Source organism: Poromitra crassiceps, assembly GCF_964638095.1.
Source record: "Poromitra crassiceps genome assembly, chromosome: 13".
Taxonomy (NCBI): domain Eukaryota; kingdom Metazoa; phylum Chordata; class Actinopteri; order Beryciformes; family Melamphaidae; genus Poromitra; species Poromitra crassiceps.
Window position 1 is genome coordinate 28739386 of NC_139644.1, and position 13261 is coordinate 28752646.

Genomic DNA, 13261 nt, shown 5'->3' on the forward strand with positions numbered 1-13261 from the left:
AACTCAATGTGCAATAACTGCTAAATACTGCAACCTTTGCAATAATCCAATGCGAAATAATTATCCACACTGTTACAGATGTTCAATTTACTAACTGGAACTCAATGCACCTTACTTTTATTATTAGTTATTATTACTCACTCATTACTGTATATAATATAATATTGTGTAACTCACATATTCCCACTTCTTACTCAGTACTACTTTTTCCCCCTTTGTTTGATGGAGCGGCTGCTGACAGAAGTCTAGAGTGTTGCCAGATACAGCTGTTGGTTTCCAGCCCCAAAAAACAAACGACTCTCAAAACCCGCCCAAGCCATTTCCCGCTGCACAATGCAATCCAAAACAGCCTAATTGGGCGGAAAACCGGTCAATCTGGCAACACGGCGTGGCGCCTCTAAAGATCATGGAAGTCCTTTCCTTTGGATAGCAGTAAGGCTGTTTACCGTATTTACGGTATGTTATGTTGCGATAATAAAATAGTACACCAGAACATAACAAAAACAAAACGGTTAACGGGGTAATGATCAGTTAACGAGGGTCGGTTGTCGGCCAGGAAGAAAAATCATTTTCGCTATCCCTACTTGGATTAGTAACTGGTAGTATAATTACTGTTTTGTTTGACTGAGTAATGCATTACTGCCAAACACTGGATTTGGCTGAATATTAGCGTTACATTCTGCCTCTCACAATGAAATGGTTCGATGTGAAGTGCATGCCACTCCTCAACATGATTGAACTTTTTGGGGGTCCTGAATGACCTTTGTTTAACCTTGGTATCAGAGCCTAATGGAGTTCAGTGTGGCTCTACACAGGGTCCGATCAGGCCCTGATGTATGGCCAGTGGGGTCAGAGAGAAGGGTGAGTGCTGTGTGTGCACATTCAGTTGAAAAACCAAATGCAAAATGCTTATGATGATATGTCAGGCTTTCTCAACCTTTATTCAACTAGGGGGAAGTTGACTGAGCACCCATGCTCTTTCGTAACGCTGCCCTGCGTCACACACACACACACACACACACACACACACACACACACACACACACACACACACACACACACACACACACACACACACACACACACACAACATCATCATGTCTCTCCCCTGTCTGCTCCTACATTCTCTTTTGGCTCCTGCTATCAGTTTGATAAATCACCAGCTCCCCTCGCCCTTATGACCAGTCTAAAGCTGGGAACATGCTCCAGTCTAAAGCTGGGAACATGCTCCAGTCTAAAGCTGGGAACATGCTCCAGTCTAAAGCTTGGAACATGCTCCAGTCTAATGCTGGGAACATGCTCCAGTCTAAAGCTGGGAACATGCTCCAGTCTAATGCTGGGAACATGCTCCAGTCTAAACCTGGGAACATGATCCAGTCTAAAGCTGGGAACATGCTCCAGTCTAAAGCTGGGAACATGCTCCAGTCTAAAGCTGGGAACATGCTCCAGGCTAAAGCTGGGAACATGCTCCAGTCTAAAGCTGGGAACATGCTCCAGTCTAAAGCTGGGAACATGCTCCAGTCTAAAGCTGGGAACATGCTCCAGTCTAAAGCTGGGAACATGCTCCAGTCTAAAGCTGGGAACATGCTCCAGTCTAAAGCTGGGAACATGCTCCAGTCTAAAGCTGGGAACATGCTCCAGTCTAAAGCTGGGAACATGATCCAGTCTAAAGCTGGGAACATGCTCCAGTCTAAAGCTGGGAACATGCTCCAGTCTAAAGCTGGGAACATGCTCCAGTCTAAAGCTGGGAACATGCTCCAGTCTAAAGCTGGGAACATGCTCCAGTCTAAAGCTGGGAACATGCTCTAACGTCAGCCTCCACTTGGAGCCTTGCCAACAGCAGCTAGACTTATATACTCCAACATCAGCTTGACAAGCGGGTCGCAGGGGAGTCCCCAGCAAAATGAATACATTGTGTGATTTCACTATGACTTCAATGACTAGAAGTTAGCCCGAGGAGAGAATGTAGTGCATATATCTGGTAATAGCTTTCGGACCCTCAGCCTCTCCACAGCAAACACACAGACATCCAGCTCACTGGAGAGCTGCTGTGCAGTCAACTGGGACAGAGACTGGGAGAAGGAGAGCACCCCGTCGACAAGCTGTCTTTGCCCTCCACCCATGTAGCATCCGCAATAATTAATCGACCAAAGCACAGCAACACTGGGCTCACAAAGACTATTTTGACGTCTGTGTTTTCCACTGTAGGATTATATGGCCAGTGTGGCCACAAATTCATCAATCTTTGATTTGGCTTCAGTTAGTTTGGTCCAGTAGTTGTGTAATCTCCCACTCTCAAATGCTGGTGTTGCATGTAGGCCTAACTAAACTCAATGATGTAATTCCACACTAGAGTGTAAAGTCATCTGGTGACGTCTAGTCACCTTCAAAGCAGCCAACAGCTACTTTCCTTGGACGAGAGTTGGCAACACTGTGCTGTTAAATAAAGATGTGCAGGAGGAGCACACGCAAGACTACATACAGATTCCCTTTACACCTTGCATTAACATGTGTCTCGTATTTGGATTGTATCTAGATATGATTTAACCGGATTACATTTACACCTGATATTAATGTGTCTCCAGTGTCCACATTGAGATCCGATTGAGATCTAATTTCCCTGTCCAGCTCAAACAACCCAACGTCCCATCCTCCTCTCGTTTGTGCAAGTAAAAAACAAACATCTGTGAAGCTGTGCTACTGTATGGACTAATTTGGAGGTAATGGAATGTAAATGTAGGCACAGGCCTATGTTTTGTTGTTTTATATATTCTGTTTTTATGTTTTTGTGTTTTATGTTTCGGGGACAACGGATGGAAACTAGCCTTGTGCTAAATCCGGCGATTTTTACACTTTTATTATGTTCCAGATGTTTTTATCTGTTTCATGGTTATTGTGTTCATTAATTTTGCATTGTCCCGTCTAAATAAATAAATCAAATCAAAGCAGGAGTGCGCACAGATATAAACACACCCACATGTACCCCCCCCCCCCCCCCCCCACACACACACACACAGATAAGGGGCCTCCGTTATCTCCAAGTCTGCTTCCACCCGGTCAATCATGCTGGTGGTCTCCTCTCACAGCACCATGAAGACAGACTGTGTGTCCCAGGAGCCTCACCATATATCAATAACCACCTCATTAGTAAGCAGACATTTTTCACTGCCTCCTGATGGAATGCCCTACAACGTCATTCCCCATGCCAAACTGCCGTCTTAACCAAATTCATATCCACTCACTCACTCACTCACTCACTCACTCACTCACTCACTCACTCGCTCACTCCCTATTTTGTACTTGCCTTTTGTTACCCAAATCCAGCCAATCATCGCTGCTGTGAATTCTTTGATGAATTATGTCTTGCAAAAGCCAAGTAAAGGTAATAAAATGCTTATTAAAACAGTCAAGCATAGTAGCCTTGTCAGAAATGGTGGTCGTGTCGTTGACACTACAGGGAGGAAGTTCGTTATGAGTTTTGGTGGCAGAGACAGATTTAATAACGTTCCAGAATTTCCTAGGGTTATTTCGCAGTTGCCTGAAGATGAGCCAACCAGCTTCTTTCCCCGTTTTCCTAGTCTTCTTAGCCCAAGTTAGGTTTCACTCATTAAGTAGTTTGGCTATTTCAGGCCTGAACCATGGATTGTCCCTCCCCTTTACTGCCAATTACTGCCAATTCTGAGTATTATCCTTGAACGATTATAGTGTAAGGTGAATCATTCTCGACCTCTATCTCTTTACCGCGTTAAGCTATTCTCATAAAAGTCCACCCACACAACACACACACACACACACACACACACACACACACACACACACACACACACACACCCACACCCACACACACAGTCCCTCCTCACACACACACCTCAATGAGCCTGTCTTGCGGGCGGAGACCGGCATGGTCGGCGGGCGAGCCCTGGTCCAGGGAGCGGATGTACTGCCCGGGCCGCGACTTCTCGCTGTGCAGGTTGAAGCCGTAGCCCGTCTCAGCCCGCACCAGGTGGCACAGGCGGGGCACCAGCTCCGACGGGTCGATCGGGGGCCGCGACTGGGACTCGGCCTTGATCTGGGCGTGAGCATGGGCAAGAGCCTCCTGGGAGAGAGGGGGAGAGTGATTATTTATTTTTTACGGAATTTTAGGGATTTTTTTGTGTTAGTTCTGCGTTGGAAACTTGCAAAAGCTACCACAGGAATGTAATTCAAAGTTAAAATGTTCACCCATCTGTCCATGATGTATACTTGACAACAAAAGGAATATGGAAAGACACAGTTTTTCAGAGGGTAACCATGGAAATTGACTCATTCTCTGCTATTTTCTGTGGAGAAAGTGCACCAAAATACTGGTATTTAAATGGCAAAGCATGTGGGAGTGCATGAAAGATCTGAGGAAGAGTTTTTTGCTTTGTTTTGTTTTGTTTTCAAAAGACAGATCGATGACTAAAAAAATGCACCTTCTGGTGTAACATTCACTGTTACAGACATACAGACTGTTATTGGGACTTTTGGATAGCTCATTGGTTTTGGTGTGGCCTCTTATACGATCATTATAAATCACTGCACTAAATGCAATTGACAAAATTTTACTAAAGCATATTTGAAGAATACAATAAAAATAAATAAAAAACATTACATGTAGTTTGACTTGTTTGAGTTGTTTGACTCTGATGACGCTGTGTGCGTCGAAACGTTAGTCTTTGCACCCTTATTGAATAAATGTTCCAGTGATTCGAGTGCTCCAGGATCCTCCTTGCTTGGGTTTATCCATTGATCTGTTGTTGCTATTCTCGTCCTGTCCTGTGAGCATCGACCTCCCGCTGTGGAGGTGGCTGAAGTGCAAGAGACTCCTTCTACATTACATGTATTTTGTTGCACGAAATGCGGCGCCACAATCTGTCGGGTTCCCAGCAGCACACTCCCCCAAGTTTTAAGTCGATCGGATAAACGGTTCTTGAGATAAACCGCTTTTTGTGCAGCCAGTACTGTAGGTGGCACTATGACCAAATGACACGAAATTCAGCACTGCACTCCGTCAGGTCCCCATAAGCGCGCTCTCTGCGTTTGAAGTCGATCCGACTAACGGTTCTCGAGATACGCGAAGGACAGACATACAATACTTACAACATATACAGACAGACGGAATTGCCTTTATTAGTAACCTTGCAAGGCAGCTGGATTCACACGAGATCATGAGATCAGATCACACGACAAATCTGATCTGTTTGTGAAAACAAAACCATCTGGCAGCGTCAGGTTCCTTTATTAGATAGATCACGGAGAAACACCCAACAACGTAGGTGAGCACAGTCAGAAGGAAACCTCATCGTGTCCTGAGCTCTAAAGCGTGTTCATGCTGACTTCCCACCTGAAACATCCTGGGAAAAATGTGCGTGAGAGAGACGACTGTTGCCAGCCAGCTCTGTAACATCAGCCCTTATTAGCTATGAGGCTTATGACAGCTGATGAGGGTGTCAGGTGACCGAGGGCCTGCGAAGATGTGAACTTCCTACCCTGATGTGCACACACCTTGTGCATCGCACACACCTGCAACTGTATTATGTACTGTATACTCACTCAGCCAGTCTCTCTGTTCCAACTGCACATGTGAGGCTACCACCACAGCCCAGCATGAGCCTGCTAAAAATACTTATAGAGTAGGTGGGCAGAGTGAGAGAGATAGAGGGATGGAGAGGGAGAGGGAGGTATAGGATGGAGATGGATGGAGGACGCTCGGTGATTTATTCTGACAGAGAGAGAGGACAGCTTTTCAATCTCTAGCCCAGGGGTTTTCAACTGGTGGTTCCCGGTCCTCTGGTGGTCCATGAAGGACTGGTCCTTGACCAGGCATTCAATAATGGAGTTGCTATGTCCTAATCTCAACCCATTTCCTCACACTAGTGGTGCTCAGGTTGCTTCTTCAGTCAGAATGGTGGTCCTGTGTAATTACCGCAAATGCATCTTAGAAATCAGGGACACGTGAGAGAGCCTCCGGTTCTACCGCCTGCACCACAGACGGCTACATGATTTCATTTCAGGCACCAAATTCTTTAAGCTAACTGTGATCTGGGCAGAATGCCTTGAGAGGGAGGGAGGGAGGGAGGGAGGGAGGGGGAGAGAAGAGAGAGAGTGAAGGCCAGGCCTGACCCCAGAGGAACACACAATGGAATAATTCAGACCAGTCCCACTCACCCTAAATCATTCATCCCAAAGATCCTCCACTTCCTGGCTAGAGAGGAAGTGCCTGGGTTGGGCAGCAGGAAGGGGCGGGCCTTCAATGGAGAACAAATAAAGGCACCCTGGGATCTGGGTGAGGGAGGGAGATGGAAGGGAAGAGGAGTGAGGGAGGGAGTGTGTGGGAGGGCTATTCCAGAAAATGCGAGATGCAGAGAGAAGATTAAGAGAAAAGTTGGAATAGAGAAAAACAGAGGAGAGAGAGAGAGTAAAGGAGCATGCACAACCCAGGGAGATACAGCGAATAGATTAAAGAAAGAAGGATTGATAGGCTGATGGAGGGATGGAGCGGGACAGCAAGACAGAGGTCCAATCCCTCGCGGACTTCAGTCATACGTACCGTGACGTGTCCAACGTCATCACGTCACGTCTGCGAGGGCGAGACTGCAATAAACCGCTGATAGACAGGCCTTAACACTACACTAATAAAATGCGTTATTGCTTACCTCTATCATGGCCTGTACTTCTAGATCTTTCTCTCATGATGTGGTTGAATATTATTTCTGGCCAACGTGATTCAAGTAACCTTCTAATAAATTCATTGTTTTACACATCCATAAGTTATTTATTGATTTTTTTGTTCGGCAAGTGGAAAAACTGCATCACATCCGTATTGCAATGAATTGTGGGTAATTAAATCAGATTAAATCAAATCAAGTCCCGAGCAGACCTCTCTGGAAGTCTGCAGAAAGTTGGCTTTTGAGGCTCCTTGTGGACTGGATGAATAGTGGATTTGGACAGCCCTCAGCGCTCGCAGAATTCCTGGGAACGCGCCCGCAAAAATCGGCGAGTCTGCGCGTGCGTGCGGTGAAGCCCGGACATTTGGATCGGAGCCAAGATGACAAGACGTAGAGGGTGCACTCTCCAGCAGGAAGAGAGAGAGGGGGAAGAAAAGAGCGAGCGAGCGGAGCAGTGGAACTCTTAGGATAAACAGTGTTAGCGGCACAGCTGGGAGGCATTATGCGGGGGAGACACAAGTGCCTGCCAATCTAACCTCTGACTGCCTCCCAATGCCTGTCCACACCACACCAATCACCCCCTGGGGCCTGTGCCAGCTCTCACACACTTTCTGTGTGTGTGTGTGTGTGTGCTGTCTTTCACTTTAGTGTGCATTTACTGTATGTGTTTGTTGCAAGTGTGTGTCTGTGAGAGAGAGAATACGAAGAGAGAGAACATCGCTGTGACAACACGACTGTGTGTATGTATGTGTGTGTGTGTGTGTGTGTGTGTGTGTGTGTGTGTGTGTGTGTGTGTGTGTGTGTGTGTATATCTCTCAATGCACATTCAGCCTCTACAGAGATGCAGGATCCAAGCAGAGTGGGAGATTGGGTGACTGGTCAAAGAGAGAGAGAGAGAGAGAGTCTTGGTTTCAAAGAGCGTGGAGGGTCAGCCAGAGAGCGGGGAGGGCTGGAGGACACCACACAGTCTCTCCCAGCCAACTCCACTTGAATGGAAACGCTGCAAGCCTCAAATGTTCCGTGTGCGCCTGTGTCTCTCTGTGTGCGTTTGAGATAGATTTTTGTGTATCTTCAGGCACAGGGAGTCTTCTGTTTGTATAAATCAGTACAAGCTCAGCTCACATACATGACATACAGTGATGAGATGTAATGACACAGCAGCAACAGTCTCGTGTGACGAGACTGGTTGGACAGGATGAACCCAAAGAGACAGAACACATCAATGATTAAAATGCCAGCAAAGAACAGCTTCAAGTGCACTTTCCTTCTCCTGACAAGGTGTATGTCTAACGTGTACTGTATGTGGGTATGTGTAACGTGTATGTACAGTATGTGTGTATGTGTAACGTGTATGTATGTGTATATGTGTAACGTGTATGTGTAACTTGTATGTACTGTATGTGTGTATGTGTAACGTGTATGTATGTGTAAATGTGTAATATGTGCATGTGTAACGTATATGCATGTGTATATGTGTAACGTGTGTGTGTATGTGTGTATGTGTGTAACGTGTATGTGCATGTGTAACGTATATGCATGTGTGTATGTGTAACGTGTATGTATGTGTGTGTGTATGTATGTGTGTATGTGCATGTGTGTATGTGTAACGTGTATGTATGTGTGTGTGTATGTGTGTATGTGTAACGTGTATGTGCATGTGCATGTGTAACGTATATGCATGTGTGTATGTGTAACGTGTATGTATGTGTGTATGTGTAACGTGTATGTGCATGTGCATGTGTAACGTATATGCATGTGTGTATGTGTAACGTGTATGTATGTGTGTGTGTATGTGTAACGTGGGCAATGAGTCCTAAAACAAAGACACAAAATAATTCCTCTAGGACCTTAGTTGACGACTTACCACAGAACTAGTGTCCTCTAGAGAGAGAGTGGCGTCAGCGGAGGACCAAAATGCGAGACTCATTAGCCAATGAACAGCCAGGAATGTGTCTCGCGCTACTTTTGCATGCTAAAATAAAGCTGATAATGTACAATTTGATTCAAGGGGGGGAAAACCCTTTCAAAGTACAACACAAACTGTCTATTTTGCTGCAACTCGACAGTGCTGCTTAATCCAGGACCTTACTTCCTGGAACTCTTGAGAGTAAAAAACTGGTCCATTGGAGTGAATGGAGATGTCGGGACCCTTCTATATACACGGCTCTGCACAGAACGTGTGCCGAATAGATTAGCGCTCTCTCCAGTGAAACAGATTCTCAGCCCTATATTTAATTATTATGACTAAATTTGTAACAACCCACAATGCATAAGTGATACAAGTGGATACATCCCATAGGCTCAGCCATTGTTTAAGTAATGGGTGTTAAAAGCCTCATAGTTCAGTGTTTTTCAGAATAATGTTTGATGAGCGACAGATTAAAATTAGATGCTGCTTTTTCCCCTTTTGTCAGCAAAGCAGGGAATCAGTCTATCAGCATGTGAAAACAACAGTCCCTCTGGGTGGAGACTGAGGCAGGAGGAACGGTTTGGAAAACTCAGTATCCATGTTTTCTCTTTTCTGTTTTCGCTCGGGACAAGAGGCCACGCGGAAAATATTCTGCTGCAATAAATCAGCGTGCTCTCTGTAAGAAACCAATATGGAATGTTTCCCTTCACACCCAGTGCAGAGCATGCTGTAGCTCCATGACCCAACACAACACACATACACAACACACACACAACACAACACACACACACAACACACATACACAACACAACACACACACACAACACACATACACAACACACACGACACATACACACGCACACACAACACATACACAACACACAACACAACACACATACACACACAACACTACACACACAACACAACACACATACATACACAACACACATACACACACAACACTACACACACAACACACACACACACATACACACACACACACACACACACACACATGCACACGCACACACACAACACACATACACACACAACACAACACACTTCCCCCACAGATGACCCAACCAGCCCGACTGTGAGGATGTGCTGTCAAAGGGACGCATGCCATCTCATGCATTCCTTCAATTTCCTGTGACAATCAGCCTTTGTGCCGTCTACGTCTGAGTCTACGCTCAAGACTCCATGTGTGTCTGTGCCTTAAGACTCCATGTGTGTCTGTGCCTTAAGACTCCATGTGTCTCTGTGCCTTAAGACTCCATGTGTGTCTGTGCCTTAAGACTCCATGTGTCTCTGTGCCTTAAGACTCCATGTGTGTCTGTGCCTTAAGACTCCATGTGTGTCTGTGCCTTAAGACTCCATGTGTCTCTGTGCCTTAAGACTCCATGTGTGTCTGTGCCTTAAGACTCCATCATGTGTGTCTGTGCCTTAAGACTCCATGTGTGTCTGTGCCTTAAGACTCCATGTGTGTCTGTGCCTTAAGACTCCATGTGTGTCTGTGCCTTAAGACTCCATGTGTGTCTGTGCCTTAAGACTCCATGTGTGTCTGTGCCTTACGACTCCATGTGTGTCTGTGCCTTAAGACTCCATGTGTGTCTGTGCCTTAAGACTCCATGTGTCTCTGTGCCTTAAGACTCCATGTGTGTCTGTGCCTTAAGACTCCATGTGTGTCTGTGCCTTAAGACTCCATGTGCGTCTGTGCCTTAAGACTCCATGTGTGTCTGTGCCTTAAGACTCCATGTGTGTCTGTGCCTTAAGACTCCATGTGCGTCTGTGCCTTAAGACTCCATGTGTGTCTGTGCCTTAAGACTCCATGTGTGTCTGTGCCTTAAGACTCCATGTGCGTCTGTGCCTTAAGACTCCATGTGCGTCTGTGCCTTAAGACTCCATGTGTGTCTGTGCCTTAAGACTCCATGTGTGTCTGTGCCTTAAGACTCCATGTGCGTCTGTGCCTTAAGACTCCATGTGCGTCTGTGCCTTAAGACTCCATGTGCGTCTGTGCCTTAAGACTCCATGTGTGTCTGTGCCTTAAGACTCCATGTGTGTCTGTGCCTTAAGACTCCATGTGTGTCTGTGCCTTAAGACTCCATGTGTGTCTGTGCCTTAAGACTCCATGTGTGTCTGTGCCTTAAGACTCCATCTTGTGTGTCTGTGCCTTAAGACTCCATCTTGTGTGTCTGTGCCTTAAGACTCCATGTGTGTCTGTGCCTTAGGGCTGGGAGGGGGGGCATATGTATGGGCAGAACTTTTCCTACACAATTACTTCTTCAGGACTTGGAATAATGGAGGTGAGATGACAGCAGGCATGAGATGCTTTGATTTGTTATGCATATTGTAGCTCGGGATTCAGCACAAGATCACCAGAAATAACATCTGAAGAAATGACATCCATCAATGTGGGAAATGAAGTAGATAGTATTGGGATTTATTCATCTTGTATTATAATAATCTGTGCAGCTCTCGTCTGTGTTTGTTTTTGTGACTGTATCTGTCTGCAATATGACCACTTTTTTGTGATTTATGTGGCATGTGACTGAGAATGTAGACATGCCAGTTTCTGCCAGTGTGTGTGTGGTTGTGTGTGTTTGTGTGTGGTTGTGTGTGGTTGTGTGTGTTTGTGTGTGTGTGTGTGTGTGTGTGTGTGTGTCTCTCTGTCTGCGGCAAACTGAGTATTAGATCCCCGCAGCCCCCTCTCTCTCCACTGGCCTTTCAGAGAAAACTCTGCTGAGTTCAGACTGTTAACTTACTGTACAGCAGCTACACTCACACATAAGCCAGCCTCCGACCTGCATGTCAAACAGCAAAGAAACAACAACATAAGTGTGGATCTGAGTGGAGTCCTGTGGAGATCAACACATGTGATTGTGAAGCGTGTGTACAGTATAGTATACTTCCTCCTGTATGGAACCACTGGCAGTGACATTGATGAAACCAGATCGTGGCTCGCTAAATAATTGACCAGCGGCCTGCTGGGACGGATGGATCATGACCGCTGTTAACCCTTTCACAACCAAGGATCACTGGCTCACTGCCGACCTGCCATACAATGCACCATGTCTGCTCAGGCATGCATCAAGATCATGCTTTGTTGATACGTCTGTCTGTGTCTGCTGTCTGTGTGCTGAGGAGAGGCTATCAAGAAACGTCTAATCCTGTGTGTGTGTGTGTGTGTGTGTGTGTGTGTGTGTGTGTGTGTGTGTGTGCGCGCCTGTGTGTGTGTGTGTGTGTCAACAGTGTTCTCGCTTGCATGCTCTCCATAGGGGATTATTGTAAATTTAATATCCCCCTTGTAATAAATCAGGAGGTCAAGTTTCCTTTGAGCCTGAGTCAAACTATGCAGTTAGTCTTGCTGAGCGTATCCATATGCTTTGCTAAAGGCAGACATGGCAACCTTAGCCCCCGTTCACACAGGACGCCGAAGCAACGCTCAACCGAAGCTGTACCTACGCTGTACCCACAAGTTTCATTTCGGCGTCCTTGTTAACAGGCGAAGCCGTTCACACCACCCGCGCGCGTGCCACGCTGACGCCGTGCCGAAGCCATGCTCACGCCACGCCCAAGCGATCACTCAGGACTGACGCCGAATTTCCAAGCTTGACGCTGAAGCCGTGAAGCCGTGAGGCATGAAGTCAATGGGAGTTGTGGGCGGATTCAAGGCGCGAGAGTAGGCGCTGAGAGGAAAGAGAAGGCGTCTTGTGCCTACTTCAAGCTTCAGTTCTGCTTACGTTCGGCGTCCTGTGTGAACGAGGGCTTAGAGAAAGTTCTGGAAGCCCGCTTGGCATGCCAACATGTAGTATCTACTGAGTTTATTTTTCAGCTTCCGTATGTGTGTGCTGCAAAAAATAGTAGAGTTTGGCAAAATCATCTATTTATTGACCCATGGCACTAAGATTCTGACTGTGTGCATGTGCCTGAGATTGAGCCGTTCACTATAATAGCTCAAAATACACCTGCAGTAGTAGTAGTAATGTAAATGTAATAGTAATAATAACTAAATAGAATAAACAGATTATTTAATATGCACATGGAGGACACTCGGAGAGCGCAGACCTCCACCAAGGTCCGTGCTATTACTGTATAGGACGAATCAGCGTGACGTCACTTGCCACCCAGAAATGTGGAACCCCGCGGCAGTTAATAGTATGAGTTGTGCCAAACAAACGTTAATATCTCAAAAACTATACATGACATCGCTTATATTTTGACATTCTGACTGACAGCAGACTTAGCTCAAGAGTTTGATGTATAATACATGCATGTCGTGTTAAAGTTGTGTGAACTGTAAACAGAGTTAGCTGGCTAGAGTCAGACACACAAGCCTCGTGCCACTTGGTCTCCATAGGGTTCCATTGCCGTTGCCAGTGCCACCCAGTGACGCGGTTTGTTTACCAAAATGCTGCTCGGCTGATCCCTCGTATTGCTTGTTCGTAATTCAGATACACACAGTTACTGTAAATGGCCTCTCCCTTGGCCCATGCTACACCCTTACACCAAGTTTCATGAAAATCGGGCCAGTAGTTTTTCCGTAATCCTGCTAACAGACAAACAAACGGCACCGAAAGCATAACCTCCTTTAACAACCAACAATAAACAGCAGATAGCAACCTTCTGTTAAACCATTTAAACGTTCTCCCACACAGTTGACCCA

At 46.1% G+C, this 13261-nt stretch overlaps 1 protein-coding gene across 2 annotated transcripts in view; it reads right to left on the reverse strand.

Moving 5' to 3' along the window:
- Positions 1 to 13261, reverse strand: part of LOC310788304 (Na(+)/H(+) exchange regulatory cofactor NHE-RF2) — a 52576-nt gene that overhangs the window by 12773 nt on the left and 26542 nt on the right. The window contains exon 3 of one of the 2 annotated variants that reach the window (XM_083649859.1): positions 3869 to 4093. In XM_083649859.1, the coding sequence (XP_083505985.1) occupies positions 3869 to 4093 (225 nt within the window). Of the gene's footprint in view, positions 1 to 3868; positions 4097 to 13261 lie in introns of both variants that reach the window. The other variant, XM_083649858.1, reaches the window with a different exon arrangement.